Raw genomic sequence first — 24,704 nt, forward strand, 5'->3', positions numbered from 1 at the left:
AAATATTGAATTTAATTGATGAAAGGAGAAAATATAAAAATGCAGTTAATGAAGCAGGCAAAAAGGAATACAAACGTCTCAAAAATGAGATCGACAGGAAGTGCAAAATGGCTAAGCAGGGATGGCTAGAGGACAAGTGTAAGGATGTAGAGGCTTGTCTCACTAGGGGTAAGATAGATACTGCCTACAGGAAAATTAAAGAGACCTTTGTAGAGAAGAGAACCACTTGTATGAATATCAAGAGCTCAGATGGCAACCCAGTTCTAAGCAAAGAAGGGAAAGCAGAAAGGTGGAAGGAGTATATAGAGGGTTTATACAAGGGTGATGTACTTGAGGAGAATATTATGGAAATGGAAGAGGATGTAGATGAAGACGAAAAGGGAGATAAGATACTGCGTGAAGAGTTTGACAGAGCACTGAAAGACCTGAGCCGAAACATGGCCCCGGAAGTAGACAACATTCCATTAGAACTACTGATGGCCTTGGGAGAGCCAGTCATGACAAAACTCTACCATCTGGTGAGCAAGATGTATGAGACAGGCGAAATACCCTCAGACTTCAAGAAGAATATAATAATTCCAAGCCCAAAGAAAGCAGGTGTTGACAGATGTGAAAATTACCGAACTATCAGTTTTATAAGTCACAGCTGCAAAGTACTAACGCGAATTCTTTACAGACGAATGGAAAAACTGGTAGAAGTGGACCTCGGGGAAGATCAGTTTGGATTCCGTAGAAATGTTGGAACATGTGAGGCAATTCTAACCTTACGACTTATCTTAGAAGAAAGATTAAGAAAAGGCAAACCTACGTTTCTAGCATTTGTAGACTTAGAGAAAGCTTTTGACAATGTTAACTGGAATACTCTCTTTCAAATTCTGAAGGTGGCAGGGGTAAAATACAGGGAGCGAAAGGCTATTTACAATTTGTACAGAAACCAGATGGCAGTTATAAGAATCGAGGGGCATGAAAGGGAAGCAGTGGTTGGGAAAGGAGTGAGATAGGGTTGTAGCCTCTCCCCGATGTTATTCAATCTGTATATTGAGCAAGCAGTAAAGGAAACAAAAGAAAAATTCGGAGTAGGTATTAAAATTCATGGAGAAGAAGTAAAAACTTTTAGGTTCGCCGATGACATTGTAATTCTGTCAGAGACAGCAAAGGACTTGGAAGAGCAGTTGAACGGAATGGACAGTGTCTTGAAAGGAGGATATAAGATGAACATCAACAAAAGCAAAACGAGGATAATGGAATGTAGTCAAATTAAATCGGGTGATGCTGAGGGAATTAGATTAGGAAATGAGACACTTAAAGTAGTAAAGGAGTTTTGCTATTTGGGGAGCAAAATAACTGATGATGGTCGAAGTAGAGAGGATATAAAATGTAGACTGGCAATGGCAAGGAAATCGTTTCTGAAGAAGAGAAATTTGTTAACATCGAGTGTAGATTTAAGTGTCAGGAAGTCGTTTCTGAAAGTATTTGTATGGAGTGTAGCCATGTATGGAAGTGAAACATGGACGATAACTAGTTTGGAGAAGAAGAGAATAGAAGCTTTCGAAATGTGCTACAGAAGAATGCTGAAGATAAGGTGGGTAGATCACGTAACTAATGAGGATGTATTGAATAGGATTGGGGAGAAGAGAAGTTTGTGGCACAACTTGACTAGAAGAAGGGATTGGTTGGTAGGACATGTTTTGAGGCATCAAGGGATCACAAATTTAGCATTGGAGGGCAGCGTGGAGGGTAAAAATCGTAGAGGGAGACCAAGAGATGAATACACTAAGCAGATTCAGAAGGATGTAGGTTGCAGTAGGTACTGGGAGATGAAGGAGCTTGCACAGGATAGAGTAGCATGGAGAGCTGCATCAAACCAGTCCCAGGACTGAAGACCACAACAACAACAACAACAACAACAACAACAACAACAACAACAACAGGTCTGCAAGTTTCAGAAGCTCTCTCACTTAATTCTTGAGTAATCAACATTTTGTATGGGCATATGTGAAGATTTCTGTGAAGGATACTTGTTACACTCCTCTCAGCCTATTCCAGGACAGCTACATGTTTAAGTGCTGAACGCATTGGCGATTGCTGGATAGGCACTCTCATGTGCCACATTTTCCGCCATTGTTATAGCCCGAAGTCAGCCAATACATTTTCTTTTCAGTACAGAAACTAATGCTCTAAAGACAAATACCCAAACTCGAGTAGCTGTTTCTATTCAAGTACAAAATAAAGTTGGCAAAGGTCCAACCGAATGTGAAATGGTTACTAAGTAGTAATCGCAGAACCACATCACAAACTCCTCCACAACAAATGCGATGCTCATGTAGCAGAGCCATTGCGCATGTGCACTGCTTTCGATCGATACCCGCTCCATGTTGGTATTCCCACCACAATTCACTGAGTGGCCTCTCGAAATGTGGGAGGTCGTTTTGACAGACTCTGTATATTACTGACCTTTCAGACAATATTAATAGTAATCTCAGACTTTTTGCAGATCATGCAGCTATCTGTAATGAAGTATTGTCTGACAGAAGCTGTGTAAATGTCTAGTCAGATCTTAAGATTTCAAAGTGGTGCAAGGATTAGCAATTAGGGTTAAATGTTCAGAAATTTAAAATTTTGCATTGCCAAAATAAATGGAAAAAAAAGCCATTCCTGTGATCATAATACCAGTGAATCACAATGGAATCTGCCAGCTCTTCTAAATTCCTGGCTGTAATACTTTGTAGGGATATGAAATGGAACAAATACATAAGTTCAGTCATGGGTAAAGCAGTCGATAGACTTTGGTTTATTCGTAGAGTACTTGAGAAATGCAATCAGTCTACAAAGGAGATTGCGTACAAATCTTTCATGCAACCCATTCTAGAATACTACTCAAGTTCATGTGACCCACGCGTAATAGGACTGACAGGGGTGTTAATCATAAACAAAGAAGAGCAGCACGAATGGTCACAGGTTTGTTCGACCTATGGGAGAGTATCACAGAGATGTTGAAAGAAGTGAACATGCAAACTCTTGAAGGTAGATGGAAACTGCCCAGAGCAAGTTTGCTAACAAAATTAAGATCTGGCATTAAATGATGGCTCTAGGAATATACTAGAACCCCCTACGTGAGGATCATGAGGACAAGATTAGATTGATTACAGCAGGCACATAGGCATTTAAACAGTCCTTCTTCCTGTGCTCTGTACATGAATGGACAGGGAATAAACCCTAATAACTGGTACAGTGGGATGTACCTCTCTGCCATACACAACAGAGTGATTTGCAGAGTATAAATATAGATGTAAATGGAAACTGACTCCGCCTTTCTTATGCGGTTTCACAGGCCTCCACCACTACTTTGATTGTCATTTCGTTTTTGGCAGTCATTTTCACATTAGCATGTGGTCACTGTTGCATGGTTATAATGAAAGTGCAGTTACATTTGTCCAGTGTGGGCTTTAATTTTGTTATGGTAGTGAAACTTGGTAGATATGCTAATGCGTTAATGCTGAATGGATTCATGATGAAAAAAAAAAAAAAAAAAAAAAAAAAAAATTCTTCCAAGTTTAACCACTTGGTGTAAATCTGGCAGTGTACAGCATATCCTCGATGTCTCTGGTGCTCATATTGAACAAATTGTGTAAGTGGCAGTTAATAATAAAATCAGTATTATGCATTTCTCACTTGTTTGACTGTTACTAGTCATGTGCTGATCATAATCCATTACGTGTGGAAACATTTCTATACATCTTTCTTGCATTTACAGTGGCAGATTTGCACCTGGTGGCCAAAATTGGAACTATACACCCCCCCCCCCCCCAGCGTAAATTAGCTCTACATAAATGCATTCAAATATGTACAAAGTTTCGCTTCCATTTGATAATTACAACCCACACTGGAACTCTTAGAGTTGCTGGACTGTAATTATAACCACTAGGTATTAAAAAAATTGATATGCATCTTACTTAGAGCTTTCTTATAGTCAGTCCTTAAGTCAAACTTCTGTAGATGTGCCAGTGGTTCAGATATTCCACACACCTTTAACACATTGACTGCAACAAAGGCAATGGTGGCACAGCAGAGCTGCCTGCTGTGGCTAGCAGTGGCCAAATGGCAGTAACCTTGTAAATTACTGGATCATACAATGTGCAGTTCCTCTAGATTTTCATTTGCTGTTTGTTTTAGAATGTCCTTTGCATTTATCATCTGCAAGATGAGTTGTCATGTTTGAACCCCGTTGGTTTATTAATGTAGAAAATTATGGAGTAAATGTTTTATAAACCTTCACCACCTTTGGATGAAATTCTGTTCTCTGCATACTGTCCAAAACCGAGATTTATGATGGCATGGGACCAGTATTCCTGTTTACTCATTTTGACATAACATATGCACTACAACTAATCTAAGAAGTTCATAAATGAGCATTTCTACAAATGAGGGTGGCACTATAATTACATTATTGTGCAGTATGTATAGATACAGTAATAGCAAAATTTAGTTGATAGCAATGCCATCTCTCTCCATGTCAGAGAACTTTGCACCTAGCAGTCATGTGATACTGACCGATCATTTCATTAATTTAAATTACCACAAGTCTTGGTATTCTAGTAGGTTTACAGTAATGATATAATAAAGTCATTATTAAGTATGTGCTTAGATGTATTGAAAAGCAGCTGATTAATTGTTTGCTTTTATTTAATAGTATTTTATTAAGTGGTCTGGTGACTGTATTTAACTGTTATTATGTTGACTGCTTTAATTGTGTGAAAATTATAGATTTGGTTCTAATCTGTCCTGATGTGTGAAACTGCATGAAATTTTCTTCTTGTGGGACATTATGTGTGTGACAGTCTTAGGTGCAGCTGCAAGATATAAGTTTTGTCCAGGTATGTGGCAGATATAAAACTGTACTTTCATATCATTGCACATTTATTGTGGCAGTACAGAAATCATTAAGCCTTATGAAAAAGTCTGTCATGTTTTGTTCTTAAAAAATACGTTTATTCTGTGGATGACCATATAACACAGTTAAAATGTGTTACCAATTTCAGTTGTCATAGCAACCATTTTTCAGATCATATTATTGCCATGGTACTGTCCCAACAAATTATCACGTAGTGCACGATCAAATAGACGTTATGTCAAAACTGTACTGCTCAGTTTTGGCATCTCATGTATGTGAACATGCAATAATGTAATAGTATCTTGTTGTGACAGTAAATAATCTGAAAGCAGATGCTTAGACAACCAAAACTAATAATTCAGTGTAATAATTGTTTGATTTTGTCAGTTAAGTTAAACGTTTTAAAATTTTAAAAAAGGCAGGTAAAAAAAGTGTAATGACCATTTCTGTTTTTCTTTTTTCTTGTGTGCATGCAGATTTGTACCAAAAAGTATTATCAGATCCAGTGAAGTAATGTCAAGAAAGCTCACATTATATGAAAGCAAAAAATGTTTCTAACACATATCTATATGTACAAGAGGTACTTCTACTGTGCAAAACATGTATGTTGCAGTATACTACACTGACTGAAGTCTGTACCATTATGCTCATTCAATTGGCCATTTCTGCCGCAGATAACAAAGAAAAAGAGAAAGACAAATGTTTTTAAAGTAGCTATAGGCTAGTAAAAATTTAGTAATATCTGTTTTCCTCTTCTATTTTTCACCCTAGAAATGTTGCCTATGATACCAAAAGCTTCTTGAAGCTGCCCAGACCACTGAAATGCTAAATGTTTGTAATTAAAAATTATTGTAAGGTAATATGCATTATATCTATAAGGCACATCTCATTTATTTACATTGAACAAAGATATTTGTTAGGCATGGTTCTCACTGAGGTGATACAATATGTGATACAACCTGAGATACGATGCAGAAGCAGCCCACATTGGCAGAGTGCATAGAAACTTAGTAGAAGCCACTTAACTGGTTCATTCTGGGACAATAGTAGTAAAACGCTGAGTGCTCGTTCCTTCGCACAACGTATTGTTCCACGAAGTGGAATCTGTGTGGTCTCCTTTGTGGAATTTGTGGTACGTTGGGAGAGCTCCGCGAGAAACCACAGCTGAAGTGTGTTGAATATTTGTAGCCCTGCATGGGTACGCCAAGTACTTCCTTTCATTTTTCAATTTTTTGACCTATAAATAGTAAGGTACAGCAACATCCTCTTTAGAAGAGCTCATGATTTGCAACTGAAGCAGAAACATGATTCATGCTGCCTTGTTCCTTGTCGTACAGTGAGTTGCATTGCAAATCACACCGTGTATCACATCCCACTGGGAATGAGAGTGTTGCACCAATAAGCGATATGCCTTATGATCTATATTACAATAGCAATATATCATGTCACACATTGTGCAATCTCTGTGAACTGCATGTGTACTGTATTGTGATGGTTCAGTGGAATTGTGTTAGATTAGAGAGAAGTGTGTTATATCCGGGAAGTAATTTTTGATACAGTCGTTTTGTTTACCCTACTATGTCTAGAGTTATTTAAATCTACACAAAAGTCATCAATATTAAACTATAAAAATAACAAATGTATTTATTCATGATGTATACACCCAAGGATAACTGGGAAATTCTGGAAAAACCTGGGAATTTTATTATCCAGGAGAAAAATGGGAAAAACCTAAGATTTCCTTAGAATTCTGGGAATTTTTCATTGTTTTAGTTATGAGTTAAATTTTTGTAATTTTGATGGTATGAACTAATACGTACTTAAGTTACAAAGAGTTTTACTTTGACCTGCCACTGCAGAATAATACTGCAGCAATAAAACATAAAGAAGAGAAAAACACCAACATAAAACTTAAGTTGCAAGGAAAATGTGCCATTTACAACAACAAAACACAGTGCACACACAAATGTTTGCCAGTGGCAAAATTTGTCAAAGGCCTTAGGGTGAAGATGGGCAATGCTTCTTAACAAAAAACTTCTTTTGATGAGCATGGCATAAGAACTGTCAAAATTTCTAACAGGTCATGGGAAAATATTGCAAATGGTGGTTTGAGAAGTGTTACTTTCAAAGTAAATTTCCTTTCACACAAGATGAATTATGTTACATGTGAGAATATGTGGTAAATCTCAAATCACAGTGTGTTTGACTTGCATTCAAAACAACACTTTGAGGACCAGCCATGCAGAAAAATTTTGGGACTGGAAGACCAGACATTTATGCTATCATTTAAAATGTCACTGGCAAACAAACATACAGTTTTGAGAATTTTCAGAAGCTCCCATTGTCCTTTGCATAACCCACAAGCAGTTTGTAGCAAATTGGCGTTTGTGTTTTAGTTACTGTAGCAGATTTAGTAACTAACATATTGTGTTACATCTAGTTTTCCCTTAAAGAGGAGTAGCCCTATTTATTATCTGCATTTATTGTGAATTAATTCTGTTTTTGAGTTTGCTGACAACAATAATTAACATCAAACTGTTTCAGGAAACTAGAAATTTTTGCCACAGGTTTTTGTGTTGCCTCAATAGATATCTCATTTTGTGTATTTTTTTCAATTCTTATAGGTAATTAGCAACTTTTAGTTCAACAGACTAAAAGATGATCAGCAGGCTTACTTCAAAGTTAATTTGTTTACTGCCTTGTAATACATTGCACTACCCAAAATGCTGCTCCACTGTGAATGCTATTCTCAAACTCTGTGTTAGTTGGTTAACATTCGTATAAACAGCTGGAAATTGCCCTGACTACTGTCAGATGATTGGCAGCTGTTGTGAATCTGTGTGTTGGAGGAGCTCTGAGAGTAGTGTACCTGTGATACTTGTACCAAAGGTGCCTCAACTGCTATCCTCTTTTGTGGATCCTGTCTCCCCTGCAGAAAGTAAGGGAGCTGTCACTATCCATCCATGTGTCTGCAGGTGGTGTGTCAATGGCAGACCTAGGCATCCTGTACCAGGTGGAGGCGACCAGGGAGGACTCGGTGTTCTACCAGTTCCCCTAACCAAAATGTTTGAGATGCTGTCTTTCACTGAAACTGAACCAATGGGACTCACTTCATCTGTTCTGGGAAACCTGTTTCATTTGGTGTCAGGAGGAGGCACATACAAGAATGGTAGGGGTCTATCAATCGTTGGCAGTTCAAACATACAATGAATGGCGGTACCCCTTATGGAAATGGCAGCAAGGGACAGGGAAGGAGACCAGGTGTACTCATTGTGTATGCCTGGGTGCCTCATTCAACATGATGATGAGGCTATTCTGACAGCCATTGAGGGAAGAGGCTGCAACAACTCCAAATTGTGGTGCACATTGGAACAAATGATGCCTGTTGTCTGAGCTCTGAGGTCATTCTTGAGTCATTCCAACATCTGGTGGAGAAGATTGAGAAAATCAGCCTTGCATGTGGAGTTTCAATGAAGCTTTAAATTTGCAGCATTATCCCCAGAACTGATGTGGCCCTTTGGTTTTGAGTCAAATGGAATGACTAAACCAGAGACTTCGAAGGTTCTGTGACAAGCTAGGCTGTGACTTTCTGGACTTTCACCGTATGTTTGACAACTGTAGGGTCCCTCTAAACAGGTCAGATGTGTACTACACATCAGAGGCTGCTACTCAGTTAGCGGACTGTGTGTGGGGTGCACAAAAGGGTTTTTTAGATGAGGTGACTCTCCATTCAGTCCAGATAGTGATAGCTGTAGGAAACCCAGCAGTATCAGTGTAATGTAGGAAAAAGTGTCTCCCCCCCACAGGTGAGAGTATTAAAATCCTAATGGTAAACTGTTGAAGCATTTGCAGCAAAGGGGCAGAGTTTGAAGTGCTCATGAAAAGCAGTGAAGCTCACATAATGCTAGGTACAGAAAGCTTGTTGGAACCTAAAATTATCAGTAGTGAGATTTTTTGGGAAAATTTAAGCCTATATCAAAAGGATAGGCAAACGGGAAATGGAGGTGATGTATTTGTCGCAGTAGCCAAGGAATTCAAATCCACCAAGACAGAAATTGAAGCTACATGTGAGATTGTTTGGGTAAGACTCAGTATTAGGGGTGGGCGTAAAATGACTGGATCCTTCTACCTCCTGCCAGATGCATCTCCTGATCTAACTGGAAACTTGAGAGAAAACCTCGGTTCACTTGTAAGTAAGTTCCCCAATCAAACTGTAATCATCAGTGAAAACGTTAATCATCCAGCAATCAATTGGGAAAATTACAATTCTGTTAGATGTAGGCATGAAAAGATACCCTGTGAAACTTTACTAAATGTCTTCCCTGAAAACTATGTAGAATAGATACCAAGCAAGGTGGCACATTGATTAGCACACTGGATTCGCATTTGGGAGGACGACAGTTCAAACCCATGTCCAGCCATCCTGATTTAGGTTTTTCATGATTTCCCTACATTGCTTCAGGGGCAGGGCCAACGTCCTTCCCCTTCCTTCCCTAATTAGATGGGCTGATGACCTTGCTGTTTGATCCCCACCAAGCAACCAACCAACCTAGGATGGATAGTTAGGAACCCCACTTATGATGGAAATACATTGGACCTAATGGCAACATATAGATCTGGACTCATTGAGGATGTCCACATCGAAACTGTTATCAGTGAACATGATGTAGTTATGACGGCAATGATTAGCAAAGTACAACTAAAACAAGCAGAAAGATATACATGTACAATAAACTGGATAAAAAATCAGTAGTGTCATATCTCAATGGACGTGAAGCTCCCAGCACAGGGCAGTAGCATGTAGAGCAACTCTGGCTCAAGTTTAAAAGAATAGTTGACCATGCACTTGATAGATGTACCCAGTAGAACAGTTCATAGTGGAAGGGAACCTACATGGTATACAGTCACTGTAAAGAAACTTCTAAAGAAACAGAGACCACTGAATAACAGGTATAAAATAAAGCGTAGTGCTATAGATAGATGCTGAATGAAACACGCGTTCCTGTTAAGAGGGCAGTGTGTGATGCCTTCAGTGATCATTGTAGCGGAATATTGTCAAGTGATTTATCACAGAACCCCAAGAAATTCTGGTCCTACATAAAGACTGTTAGAGGCAGCAAAGCTACTGCCCAGTCCCTAGTGAATGAGATAGGAACTGAAATTGAGGATGGCAAAGCAGAAGCAGAAATGCTTAACTCTGTTTTCAAGTGTTAATTTAAAATGGAAAACACAGGAGAATTGGCCCCCATTTAATCCTAATACCACTGAAAAGATGAATGAAATAAGTACTAGTGTCAGTGGTGCTGAGAAACAGCTGAAATCATTAAAATTGAACAAAGCTCCGGGACATGATGGAATCCCTGTCAGATTCTATACTGAGTTTGTGGCTGAGTTAGCCCCTCTTCTAACTATAAGGTATTGTAGATCCCCCAATCAAAAAACTGCGGCCAGTTCTTGGAAAAAGGCCAGGTCACAACTGTCTACAAGAAAGGTAGTTGAAGTGATCCACAGATCTACTGTGCCATATCCTTGACATCAGTTTGTTGTAGAATTGTAGAACATATTCTGGACTCAAACATAATGAAGAATCTTGAACAGAATGACCTCTCAATGCCAACCAGCATGGATTTCGAAAACATCAATTATGTGAAACCCAACTTTGCTTTTCTCACATGAAATACTGAAAGCTTTGGATCATGGCAACCAGATAGGTGCAGTATTTCTTGATTTCCGAAAAGCATTTGACTTGGTAATGCGCTTACGTTTATTGTTAAAAATACAATCATATCGCGTGTCAAGTGAAATTAGTGACTGGATTGAGAACTTTTTCGTATGGAGGACACAGCAAGTTACCTTGGGTAACTTCAAGTATGCCCCAGGGAAGTGTGTTGGGACCCTTGCTGTTCTTGGTGTATATTAATAACCTTGCAGAAAGTATTAATAATAAAATCAGATTTTTTTGCAGATGATGTAATTATCTATAATGAAGTACTATCTGATAGAAGATTTATAAATATGCAGCCAGATCTTGACAAGATTTCAATGTGGTGCAGAGATTGGCAACTTGCCAGAAATTTAAAATTTTACACTTCAGAAAGCGAAAAAACATAGTATCCTGTGACTGTAATGTGAATGAGTCACTGTTGGAATCTGCCAACTTGTACAAATACCTAGGTGTAACACTTAGTAGGGATATGAAATAGAATGATCACATAGGTCAAATCATGGGTAAAGCAGGTGATTGACTTAAGTTTTCTGGTAGAATACTGAGGAAGTGCAAACAGTCTACAAAGGAGATTGCTTACAAATTACTCGTGCGACCTTTTCTAGAATATTGCTCAAGTGTGTGTGATCTATACCAGATAGAACTAACAAGGGATATTGAATGTATACAGAGAGGGGCAGCACGAATGGTTACAGGTGTGGTTGAGATAACATGATGTGAGCTATGATTGGCTGCGAAATGCGCGTCACAATCTCGATTTCAGTGCTTCCAAAACGAACGTATTTATACTTTGTTATTACAAAGATATGCAGCATATATGTTGCTGCACACCAAAGATCTTTCCGAAACACGTTATTTTTATCCTGGGTAGTGTTTCCTAATGAGCAGGGAAGCTCCGCACCAGTGAACAAAACTTTTACCATTCAAAGGATTGATAAGTTTTAACATTCTGAGGGAAAATATACTGTCTCATAATGCAAAGAAAGTGTATTTTAACCTGGGAAGAAGTGTATTAAAAGCAGGAAATCCAGGAATTTTTTTTCCTTGTCTTCATACACACTCTGTTATTGTAAGACGTGGACTTCAAAATTTCATTAGTATTCTAAAGAAATTTCATAATTTGATGTGCTGTATTGATATTCACATGGGATTTTCAGTGTAGTACAATAGGATTTTGTTTCAAATTGTCTGAAGGAAATATTTAAAATATATGAAGTGCTAGAACAATTTTCACCAATTTGTAGAGTGCCCCGAGTTTAATGTCACTTCTATGCTATTATTGAACTTTCCTGTTGTTGTCACTGACTGAAGTTTTTTTGTTATATCTTTTGTTTTCACGTATGCATATCTGCTATTCCTGACACACTCTGTTCGTTCTTCCTGGTCTGATATTTGCATATCCTTCCAGTTTTCCCTCTCCTCTGTATTTTCCAATTTGATGTTAAATATCCTGAACACTTTACAAAATTTGCTTTTAATCTTCTGCTTAAAATTTCCAGTAGAAATTTTCAGAAATTTTCGTTGCATTCTTTTTCCTGCGTATCTTCATTTTATTCATTCTGTCCTGTAATTTTCTTGCATTCTTTTGTAACACATTGAAAGTGCTTCATGATTTTTACACTGTCGATGCCTCACTTCCATGCAAATATGTGGACACAGTTTCTGGGAAACACTTCCTCAGTTCCATATCAGTATGTGATACCAGTGAAGCTTTTTCTGTGAAAGATGTGTTTACTAGCATCTGTATTTCTGATGTTTCCCTCACTTTGGTTGTTTTGTGTAATATTACGAAAATGTGGTGTCAACTGAAAATTTGTGCTAGACTGGGACTCAAATTCAGATTTCCAGCTTCCAACTAGCAGTTGCATTAGGCTGTCTGAGTACTTCTAGTGGCCTGATTTAGAGTTTCAATATTTTTCACTTGCGAGAACCTGTGGTAACATCAGTGATAGTGGAAGTTTTGGTCAAGTCAGGTTGACTAATTGTTGAGGAAACTTCTCATGCTAAGCAAGAAATCTCATTTCCCGTCCTGATCTGGCACAAATTGTCAGTTGTCACTATATATCTGAACAGTTTGCACTACACCGTTGCTGTGCATTTATTTCATTTCTCATATATTGTGTAATATTGTTTGCTAGGAAACAGAAGTCTTTAAATACTACTGCAATCTCTTGTTGAATTTGGATATTTAGCAAATTTGTCATCTCCTTTGCAGTACTTATTACCTTCAACTTAGTGTACAATTTGAGTTAGATATAAACAAAGTTATAATCTGTACTTTCTAGTGCACTCACCTCCCTAGCTCTGAATCTGTAGAAGTTGGAAGACTTCATGCTATTGGTGTTATAAATGTCTTGTTACTGTCAATCATAGTGATTAAATATGTAACACTTTGTGCAATATCACAGTAGTATCCACAGCTGAATGCCTTGTTTCATTTCACATTTATACCTATCTGTGTTGTAATGAGTGGCAAATTAGTTTCTTGTCTTTCTCAGGCATTATTATTATTAAGGCCTCTTGGGTTAGTACTTTCATTACTCACACTGAGGGGTAGAAACTCGAGAAAAACTGCAAAGGCATAGGTATTGTGGCTACTTTGTTGAATGAAGGTGGGACCTGCGCCTTGCATATCATTTACCTCTTCATCACAGACAGTGTGTTGTATGGCACTTTCTCCTTGGCTACTCTAGAAACAACTCTATTAACACTCTAGAAAATGTTCTGAGACTGAAGATTTGCTGTTCATTCCATTCATCAGTTACTCAAATTCTTCATTATTTTCTGTCAAGAAAGTTCATTGTATTTGATTCTCTTATGAGTATCTCTTCTTCTTGCATTTATACTATCAATATTTTTTTTTTCTAAATTCCCATCTCTGGTTCTTCAACATAAAAGTTTATTAATATTGTTGATATATTGCTCATTCCTTCTTAACATGAATGTGTGTTGATTTTTCTGCTTTTGTTACCACCTCTCCCCCTCTCCAAACCCGATTTTTGTGGATATAGTTTCAGCACATTGCCCCTTTATTTTCAAGATTTCTATCATTATAACCCAGAGATGTTATCTAACTCCACAAAAATACCATAATTTGTAAGTTGATTGTGAGCACGATGGAGTTTACTAACTAACAACTTACTGTAGCCGTAATGTTCTCCACTGCAGTCTTGATTAAATATAAAAAAATAACTGCACTTAAATTATAAGAACTGTCATTGCTCTTGTACTTTGCTCCTTTTCCATACATAGCTGAAAATATGGGTATTGTAGTGTAATTTCATTGGACAACATGTGTAAATGACAGAACAATAATTGTTTTTATAAATAATTTTTTACCTAGAAACTAAACAGAGAACCATAACTATTTAGTGCGTGCGTGCGTGCGTGCGTGCGCGCGCGTGCGCGCCCACACACACACACACACACACACACACACACACACACACACACACACACACACTCCCAATGAAGTGGTAGAAACAATGCTCCCCAAATGGGTGCTCATTTTGGTTGATGAATTAGTGTAGAATGAAATATCTGATCATTGGAATAACACATGGGATTAGTGGCCACAGTACATTCAAGAACAGTCCATCTACTGCTAATATCAGATTGCAAGGGCTAAAATTCACAATCATTCAGGAGGAAGTTCCTGATGGGAGACTTCTAAGCCCTCATTAATGGTTTCACACCTGTCAACAAAATTTTAGTGTCAGTAGAGTAGATTGGTGGCAAAATAGGATATTATGAATACTGATCGCAGATAACAAGTGTTTTTCTCAAGAACTTCACCAGAATGAATAGCTCTAGCAGTTGTGCACTGTGATGACAATATTTTACTAGCAGTGAGAACTTTCAGGATAGAAATGTATTGTGAAGCTGTGGACAAGAGGATTAATCCCACTTCCATCAATGATACCTATATACAATTTTTATGTAAAAACACAGTTTATGTGAATCATGTTACTGCTCTTGGGTTGGACATGATCCACTGCAGCCTGGAGTAACATTTCAAGAAGTGGAAAGGTATATTTTTCTCCCTCCACTTGGACAATAACAACAGTCAACCATACAATATTTTCAAGAGTATCCTAGTCATTTACCTCAAATGATGGGAGAGTGGCTGAGACCATTACTTGAAGCATATAACTTAGTCATCAAATCATTTTGCAGAAAAGTGGTGTTGTAAACTTGGCTTGGAAACTATAAATGTAACTCCTGTCCAGGAAAACCTTAGGAATTGCAGCACAATAAATGATCTCCACACAGTTCAATGAAATTTAGTTAGTGGTCAGGTGTCAAGCCTAGTTGTTGCATTTTACTTATGAAGTGTTCAGCTGAGATTCTAAAATTTGAGAATTAACAAACTGCTTTGTTGGGCCTCTGAAGATTTTTGCAGCATTAGGAGGTGAAATGTAGACACAGAAAAATAGTCCACAACCTAATGACCAAGTAATAAATCACTAAGTAACCTATAAAACAAGTGAACTCACTTGATTTAGCTTTAGCTCATTTTCAAATGTATGGATGAATGTAAACATATCCACCTCATAAGTATCTGACTGAGGAAAGTGTCAACATCCATTCGTGCACTTCATGACGAGTTAAAGCTCGAAACCAGCCATTAGTGCTAAATACATTACTTATTTTAACCAAAGTTGACGGTGGAAACATCACTCTTCAAACTATGCATTCCATGGTTTTTCCAAATTACTTTAAGTGAATGGTGGAATCATTTCTTCAACCTGCAACATGCCTGTCCAGAGATCTATCTGTAATGACCTCAGTCGGTCAGGTTTAAAGGTACTGGTCAATTGGTTTGTGACTGCAGTAGTGTATGGGAAATTTGCCTCACTCTCATGTGTATTATCCTGTGATGATAGCTATCAATGTACTCCATACCCATGTGTCAGAATGCTACACGGGTATCACTTTCATTAAAATTTTGAGAATCTTTTATAAACCTCCTCTTCTGGATTTCATTTTTGTCACAGTATGGTATATAATTATAAAACACTGTATCTTTAGTAGAAGAACATTCTCCTTTCCATGCTGTATTGGTTATGTGTGACTCCAGTATTTAACAATATTAAGTTGAGATGCTGAGTCACAGATAGGCACCACAAAAAAGATTGTCAGAAAATGAGCCTTCAGCCAACAAGGCCTTCATCAGAGATAGCCCCCCCCCCCCCCCCCCCCCCCCACACACACACACACACACACAAGCGCACGACTGCAGTTTCTGACTGCTGAAGCCACACTTACATTGTTACATTCCATCCTGGATTTTCCATCCTTGAATTTTTCTTCCCGGTATTTAAGTTACCTCGTATGATTTTGCTCTCTAAATAGATATTCACATTTTTCTACTTTGTCCAAAATTCATACTTAATTCATCTCAGTTTGTTCCATGTAATATTCCATATAGTGAATTCTTTCTTGGCTGCAGAATGATAATCTTTTTCTTTTTGCTGCCCTTTATCCTGTAACTTTACAGGGTTAGCATGTTAATTACAGTATTTGGCAATGTTAGTCTCTCTCTCTCTCTCTCTCTCTCTCTCTCTCTCTCTCTCTCTCTCTCTCTCTCTCTCTCTGTGTGTGTGTGTGTGTGTGTGTGTGTGTGTGTGTGTGTGTGTGTGTGTGTGTGTGTGTGTGTGTGTAGGGGGGGGGGGGGGTGAAAAAGTGTCTGTATCATGTAGTGTTCTCAAGTGTACGGGTGCGAACATTTTCTAAATGTTCATAAATCCAGTCTCCACCTGGCTGGATGTGGCCTATTTATATTTGAACTGCAGTTCTTTCATGTTCCTTTTAATCAAACGTCTTTGTCGTCCTTAGTTTCATACTTTGTATTTTTCGTGTTTTGTATGTATTGTATGCTGCAATTGAAGCATCTAATTTGTTTCCATTTCTCAAGAATTTGCTTGGTTTGTAAATGCCATACAAGTTTAGGCCACATTTGCTTTTAAAGTGCTTTCATTTTTTAGAAAGCAGTGTTGTTAATATTATATCTTGCTTCAGTATGTTTCCAGTATTTTTCTTCCTGTTGCACTTAACAGTGAAGTTGTAGAAGATGCCAATTTAGCTAGATTTCATTAGTTTTGAAGATAAATACTTGTCTTGTAACCAGGTTATGTGTTTCCCATTTTTTTCATCGCAAACATCAGCTGTAGTAATTTGTATTTCCTATTTTTATTTTTATTTGCAGCTCAGTAATTCCTAGAACATAACAGTTTTTGAAGTATTCAATTAACCAATGCCCAGTTTCATCCAGGCCTTATCAGAATTGTGTTACATTGAAACTGATTTTAGTTTTAGTGTTTTTGCTGTGGGGGAAGCAACAGTAAAATTATGTTAGTCCTATTTGTAACGGATTCCACACAGTATTGAATCAATGCCGGTATCACATGAGGGATAATTCCCATCCACGAAATTACTGCAGAGAGATCCATTTGAGAAACAAGAGTGAATGATGTGTAGCTGAGAGTAGGTGTACTAGAAGTTGATATTTACAAGGGAAATCTTAATTCTTGCAAACTATAGCTTTTGGAAGTATTATTAGCCAAGGAAATGAACTTAGGATGTGTCCAGGGTGACAAAACCATTGTGCTTTTTTGCCTGAGAAACAGTTGGGGGGAGAACACTGCAGTATTCGTAATAGTGTAATGCTGTCACAGGCTCTATGCCAGTGTCCTGCATAGCATGACTTGTCTTTTCTGGTGCATTTTAAAACTGAATTCCATAGATGGAATAATTATTCCTAGAATTTCCTTGCCTGCATTGAAGTTCAGTTCTGTGTTACAAAAACTGTGAAGCTTTTGCAAAGTTCATAATACTGCAGAAATTGCTGCCAAATATTACTGTTATTCCTGTGTCAATAGAATATTTATGTATTTACTGTGCTTCTAGAAATCCCACTCTGCTCATCATCATTCCCTCGTTGATGTAACTTGCACACAGTTGATATGACCTCATCATTTTTCTTGTTACACTTTCCATCAGCACAGTCATTGCTTTCACCTCATTGTCAGTAAATTTAATGATGTTAACACCATGCTTTCACAGCTGCTAGTGAAGATATTTTCTGCTGACGTTCCCTGCTTGGACTGCAAGACGACAATGTGTACTGTCTTTCACTGGATTTTGTCTACAGCTAACCATCTGAATGAGTTAGTTTCTGTTACAGCCGAGTTTGCTTTCTGATGCTTTCTCAAGTAATACACAGTGGTTATAATTAAAGTACAGCTACTCACAGAGGTCCAGTGTGAGCTGTAATTACCATATGACAGCAAAAGTTGGTAGATATGCTAATGTGTTAATATGGAACCAATTTATGCTGGAAAACTAATTGGTTCCAGTTGCGACTAACGGATGCAAATCTTGTGATGTACACTGTTCTTATGATGATATGACATCCACACTGTCATTTGAAAAGCAATAATGTGAGTGAATAGGATGGTAATCGAGAAGAGAGACAGAGTGCTGTCTTTTGTGAAGGGCATCAATTACAGTGCTCTATTGAGAAACTGTTGTCAACTAAAAGATCCGAGGAGAGGCCCACTGTCATTAAATGTTTTAAAGAAGAAGATAATGAAATTTGAAAACACAGGTGAGCTTGGTGTGGCATCTAGAAGACGAAGGCGTCCCATGCCGGTGGAAGTTATTGATGAGGTTGTTATTGCTGTAACTAGCCATGGAACACGTGCCCCAGGTAGTGCTAGTGCTTGTGGAGTGTCCCAAGAATTGCCCATCCCATGATCAACAGTATGGAAAATTTTGCACCCTATCTTACACTGGTGCCTGTACAAGATTCAGAAGGTGTATTAACTTAAACTTCATGATTCATAGCAATGCTCTGAATTTGCTCTTTGGCTTCTGGCACAGATTGAAGTTGATGACATGTGGCTAAGCAATATTCTATGGGGTGACAAGGCACATTTTTACACTGCAGGGTGCAGCGAATACACAGGCCTACTGAATTTGGGGTATTATTAAACACCATGTTGTGCACAAAGAGCTATTGCAGTTGCTGCATGTGACTGTGTTATGTGGATTCTCAAGCATCTGTATTCTCTATTCATTATTTGAAGAGAATACACACAGAGGGCCTGTCAAGTGTAAAGTGGCGTGTGCATGTTATCAAGACCTCCATGTACGGCATGTGAATCCTGCTTTGGAAGAGCATAACTGTGTGGAAACCCCAGTTTTCATGCAAGACAGGGCAGCATCTTGTGTCACTCGCCCAGTAAATATTGCTTAATAATGTGTCCGTACATGAACCTGTTACCTCCAGAGGTTTTCCAGACACATGGCCTGAAAGGTCAACTGATCTGAATCCATGTGACTTTGAGCTCTGGGGGAGATCTAAGGGAACATGTTTACCAGGGACACATTCAGTCTACCTAATCTGAAGGCCACTATATGGAATCACATTCCTCCATTTCCAACAGAACTGCTGCAAGCAACTGTTGATCACGTCATTTTAGGGATACAGCACTTTGTCGATGTCTGAAGTGCTCATATTGAACATGCTGTGTAAGTAGCGGTCAATAGTAAAATCAGCATTATGCCTTTCTCATGTGTCTGACCTTTTCTACTCACATCCCGTTCAGAGTCCAGTAAATATGAAAACATTTCTATACATCTTTCTTACATTCACAGTTCCAGATGTACACCTGGTGGCAAAAATTAACTAATTTTTTTCCAGCATAAATAGTTTCCGCATTAACGCATTGGAATACATACATATGATAGTTACAGCCGACACTGGACCTCTGTGAGGAGCTCCACTGTAATTATAACCACTCAGTAATTTTTATAATGCAATAATGCAAACATAGGAGAAAGAGGTGTCAAAGAAATACCTCTCTCTCTCTCTCTCTCTCTCTCTCTCTCTCTCTCTCTCTTTGTGTGTGTGTGTGTGTGTGTGTGTGTGTGTGTGTGTGTGTCCCCTTCTAGTCAATTAATGTTAAATATACCAAGAACCCCAGTTGCAACATTGTAAGATGATTTAACTAGTGAAAGAACATATAAAAATTTGTATTTAGGTTTCTGGATTCAAAGACTTTTCTGAACATGGAAAGTTAATGGCAGCAGTGAATATTTGAACATATAAGTGGAGATTTATTCATGTATAATGAAATTTTCAGGAGTTAGCAAATTGTTATAGACATAAATACAAATAGAAACTCAAATTGAGTCATCAACAGAATCAAAGTTGTCTTCCATGGGTAAGAAATATGAAAGAGTGTCTGAATAAGTAGTGCAGGTATAGTAAATCGTAAGTGCATAGGCTTGATATATATTTTCTTTAGCAGGCAGCAAATGAATTCTGAATTGCCACAGAGATAATGTATTCCAGTTTTTGGAAAGAGTTTGATGTTCATAGCTGTTTATAAGAAGGCTTGAGTGAGGGTACCTTGAAGGGCAGAGAGAAACATAGAAGTAAAGGAATTAAACAAAAAGGCAAAGTGAAAATATAAAGGAACATACAGAATGTTACTGAGTCACTTCGAGTCTTTGTGCAGGTCGCATATCCTTCATTCTCATATGGAGCTGGAGTTACATTTGCACTTGTGACTACATTGCAACACTAGATTAATTAGACCAATGAAGTGTAATTGGAAAGAGATTAACTTCAAAATTTTGATCGTTCATTTCAAATATAACTTGTCAGCTAGTTTTCACAGGCACCGTAACAGTCAGAGTTTCCTTTAAATAAGCACAATTTTCTGTATTTATTATCTATAAGTTAGCTGTTAAATGCATCTGATAGCTGCCAGGCAGTGTGGAAAATGTACAAGACAAATCAGTGCACAAAAAAAAATTGTGCTGTACCAATTAGAATATTTCAATGTTTTTGTCATATCAGATTGTAAAATTTTTGGTGTAACTTTGCCATTCAGTGTTATGTGTTGAAAGAATCTTGTGTGCTTAACATAAAATCTAGATCTTTAGACACAAAATGCAGATTATCACATTTTTTATGGTGATATTTTCACAGACTGATGAACAAGAGGTCATTACATTCCTTCTGACAACTGAGATAATCCCACTGTGTCTGCGAATAATGGAAAGTGGATCAGAACTATCAAAGACTGTGGCTACCTTCATATTACAGAAGATACTTCTTGATGACAGTGGCCTCTCATACATTTGTCAGACTTACGACAGATTCTCACATGTTGCTATGATCCTTGTAAGTGTCTTAATAGCTGTATGCTGAGTTATATTTCACCTGACTCATTTAAATTGATCAGTGCACTGTTTTTGCAATAATTTCACCCACCAGAAATTCTGTTTGCGTAACATTGCTTATTGATGTATTACATGTTGAATCTTTCTGTTTTATGCCTGTGGAAATTATATTTTAGGGAAAAATGGTATTGTCTCTGGCAAAAGATCCTTCAGCAAGGCTGCTTAAACATGTTGTGAGATGCTACCTCCGCCTCTCTGACAACCCTAGGTAAGTTCTAAATAAGATAATGCTAGTGCCACTATTATATGTGTATTGTTTTGAAACATTAAAATTATTTTTAATTTTCTCATTATAAAGATTATAAGGTAATTTGTGTAGTTGTTTTACTTTCAATAAATTACTGTTAACTGTGAGGTGTGGAACATGTTAAAGTTGTCGGTAACTTAACCATGAGAAAATAGAGGCTCCCTTTGAGGTAGATCAGCAGCTTAGTTGCCTAGTTATTTGAGTGTACTAATTACTTGATCCAGTTGAAGACCATTAGCACATTACTCCTTTCTTTGTTATAGTCAGTATAGGAACTAGAATCAGTTTTTATTATTGTGTAGAGATTGAGTACCTTAATGTCGGCAGAACTCTCAGTTTTTTATGTCATTCACTTTGCCATTCTGGAAGTAAAGTTTGGAGTGTTTTAGAGAAACAGTGAAATTCTTTATTCAGGATGATCAAATGGACATTGGAAGCCCACTCCTAGTAAATAAGAGTAGGGTATTGTAACTATTACATGACAGTGTTGGGTGATGTGGGAGTAATGTAAAGACTTTTAAAGCCTTATGGAAGTTGTTGGTATCTATAGGAATGTCTGGATATCAATGGAATAAATCAAATATGACTTATAAAGGTGTTTCAGAAGGTAATAAATGCAGGACTCACCATGGGCTGTATCCAAATTAAATAATTCACAAAAAGACGTAGCTTTAACTGCAGAAGTACAATATTCATTATTATGTCCTGTATTCTGAAAAAGTAATCACAGTTCAAAATATGATGAGATGCGTGTTTCAAACTGCTGCATTCTGTTGTAGACCTTTTGTTTTTACTTACAGTATTGTTTTTCTAGGTGCTATTGTGAATGTACTGTGTTACAAATGTGCATTAATGTAAGCTGTGTTACAGGGCAAGAGAGGCACTACGACAGTGTCTGCCTGATCAGTTGAGGGACACCACATTCTCAAATTGCCTACAGGATGACAAGTCAACAAAACACTGGTTGACACAACTGCTGAAAAATCTTGAAGCAGGACCTGTCACTATTGTTGGCGCAAATACTAATGTTGGTATATCACCCCTTGCCCCACAGTGAATTGAACTGTTTGACTATGTTGTTGATATTTTGTTTCTGTCTGTAGCAGTTTATTCATGACACCACAGAGGGATAGACTGATTTTATTCACAGGTGTTTCCAATTTACTTAATCTTGCAAAGAAACTGGGTGACTAATTGAAGAAATTTCAATTTTCAATACTGGCTAAGTCAGTACCTAAAATGCCCTTTATCTGGGATAATTTTATCTTTGTTGTCTATATTATCTGAAATTGCATCAGAAATATTCTGTGAATTCAGAAATGGAAAAATGTGAGAGTTAGTTCTGGATATTGTTATGCAATATGATGCATGGAAAGTAGTTGAAGTGTATCTCTTTACATAAAAGAAGTAAGTGTTCATTATTAGAGAGGAATACATGTAAACTTAAGTTATAAAAGAACAGTTAAATGATTTATGTGTAAAGTATGAGAATGTGCTTGACAAGTCATACATTTCTGGAATCTGCAGTCTTCATGTTGAGATGGCCTGGAACAAATAATAGCTGTTGTTCACATGATACATTCAAATGTAAGACCACTGAAGTGATGACTATGATGTGTACTGTGTTGTGTATTGTAAGGAAATATTTTATATGTAGAGTTTACTGCTCTGATATGCCTATAAGATAAATCAGTTTTGAGACTTAAAGAGTTTGCAGATAACTCAAATTTGAGTTAGCACTTAATTACTCTTCCATATTAATTTTAACTTTTCAGTCATTTTCTTCATCTAACTTACTCTTATCTTGGTGTACATTGATTATTATGTTTTGTGGTAGAATGTCATTAATATTGACCTGAATGGTCACTTTTTGGGGCCTTGTATTATTTTTACATTTATCTTATTTATTTTAAAGCAAGAGATAAATCGAATTTGTGTACATATAAGCCAAAGAAAGCTCGTTACTTTTCAGGAAAGAAATAATAATGTACAGTAGAGAATGATATAAAAATATTACATAATTCATGTTAATATTTAAAAATCAATATTTAAGACTGGTAAATGTCCTTCATTATTGATGAAGAGCAGACATGCAACTTTCTCACTCAGAATATCATTATTTATCATCATTAACCCAGAATGAAATTTATTTGTAAATGGTATTGGCTAATTGTAAGTCTTTTTAAATATGTCATAATTAATGTAATTGCATAATTTGATTTTGTTCTGAGAAGTGAGTTTTACAGTTGTAGTTGCACTGAAAAACTTTTTAATGTTGAAGTAATTCACAAATTATCTGAGAATACTGAATGTATTACTGTTAATATAGTTTTTTATGATATTGATTTATATACCCTTGATGGAATTGTGTCCTGCTGGCAGGCTAAATTACATAACTTCTGTCACACACTTCCTAAAGGTGAGAAAACTGAATCAAGAGAATATAGAAGAATGTACTGAGTACAACTTGCACTATACAAAGGCTACGAGGTAGCAACATCTGGAAAACTATTTGTAGTTCACTATTTTTATTTACTTTTGTTACTTTGTTTTTTTGTTAATGCAGTCTGATACAGTTTGTAACATCTTAAATTGTACCTGATCATTGGTGTTATATTTGTTTTATAACACTTGAAATTTATAGATTGTATAGCATATTTGTTATAGAAAAAATGTTTCTGAAATAAATTTTCTTATAAAGTTGATGGGAGCTTGGTACCTCTGAATAAAGGTATAATCCATTGCCTCAAAAATTTGTGCTTGGTGTGCTTTTCTGTCACGAGTAGTGCAGTCCAATGTCTCGTTGTCTGCATGTGGCCAAAAATGGGGTACTTTTCTTAGAAAAGGTGTAAAAAAATGAGTTAGTGGGGATCTTGATGTAATCACCTGGATTGTTAGTATATTACAATCCACTTAAAACTGGACCTAAAAAAGCTGTTGATCAGGTAGATGGCTGTTGAGACAAAGCAGCTGTGAGTGAGGAATCTCTGAGTCACTTTTCACACTCAAGTTGTATTATTGCCTACAGAAGGCTGTGTTTGGATGAGTATTTACTTCCCTAACTTCTCGTGGGACCAAAAATGCTCATGACTAAACCAAAAATCATCCTCTTTGTTTGAACATCCAGAGAACTCTACAGGCTAGTCGTCCAGAGCAGTCTGTATTGGCAGCAAAAAAATTCAGTTTTCTGTGTGTTGCCATTAAATGGGAGGAAGGAAAAGTTTCAACAAGATACCCCTCCTCCCCCTTTATGTACAAAATGCATTAGAAGTGATTACTACAAATTTGAAGCCCATTAAATACCTTTGGAATGGAATGCTTCTAATAGAAACATTGATAGCTAAATAACCAAATCAGCTACTGTAATTAAGTTAACACCCAGTTGTCGTTGAATGACAATACACTTAATAACGCTTATAGCCTAGGCAGGAAAACCTCATTGATATGTGTTCCACAATCCAGTGGGACATCATTGTATTAGTAATTTATGTGGAGGAATTAAAACAGGTGGCACAAGAGAGGCCCATGTGTTTGCTTCTAAGAGATATCTCTGAGAAACTAGTTCCCCTGTCTTCAAGGGTTAC

At 37.2% G+C, this 24,704-nt stretch overlaps 1 protein-coding gene across 2 annotated transcripts in view; it reads left to right on the forward strand.

Moving 5' to 3' along the window:
• Positions 1-23,825, forward strand: part of LOC126475517 (CCR4-NOT transcription complex subunit 9) — a 69,134-nt gene extending 45,309 nt beyond the window's left edge. For both annotated transcript variants that reach the window (XM_050103444.1, XM_050103445.1), the window contains 3 exons: positions 20,620-20,814; positions 20,990-21,081; positions 21,991-23,825. In XM_050103444.1, coding sequence (XP_049959401.1) covers positions 20,620-20,814; positions 20,990-21,081; positions 21,991-22,177 — 474 coding nt within the window. In that variant the 3' untranslated portion in view covers positions 22,178-23,825. The remainder of the gene's footprint in view (positions 1-20,619; positions 20,815-20,989; positions 21,082-21,990) is intronic.
• The last annotated feature ends 879 nt before the right edge of the window (positions 23,826-24,704 follow it).

The sequence above is a fragment of the Schistocerca serialis genome, chromosome 4 (genome assembly GCF_023864345.2).
Source record: "Schistocerca serialis cubense isolate TAMUIC-IGC-003099 chromosome 4, iqSchSeri2.2, whole genome shotgun sequence".
NCBI classification, from domain to species: Eukaryota; Metazoa; Arthropoda; class Insecta; order Orthoptera; family Acrididae; genus Schistocerca; species Schistocerca serialis.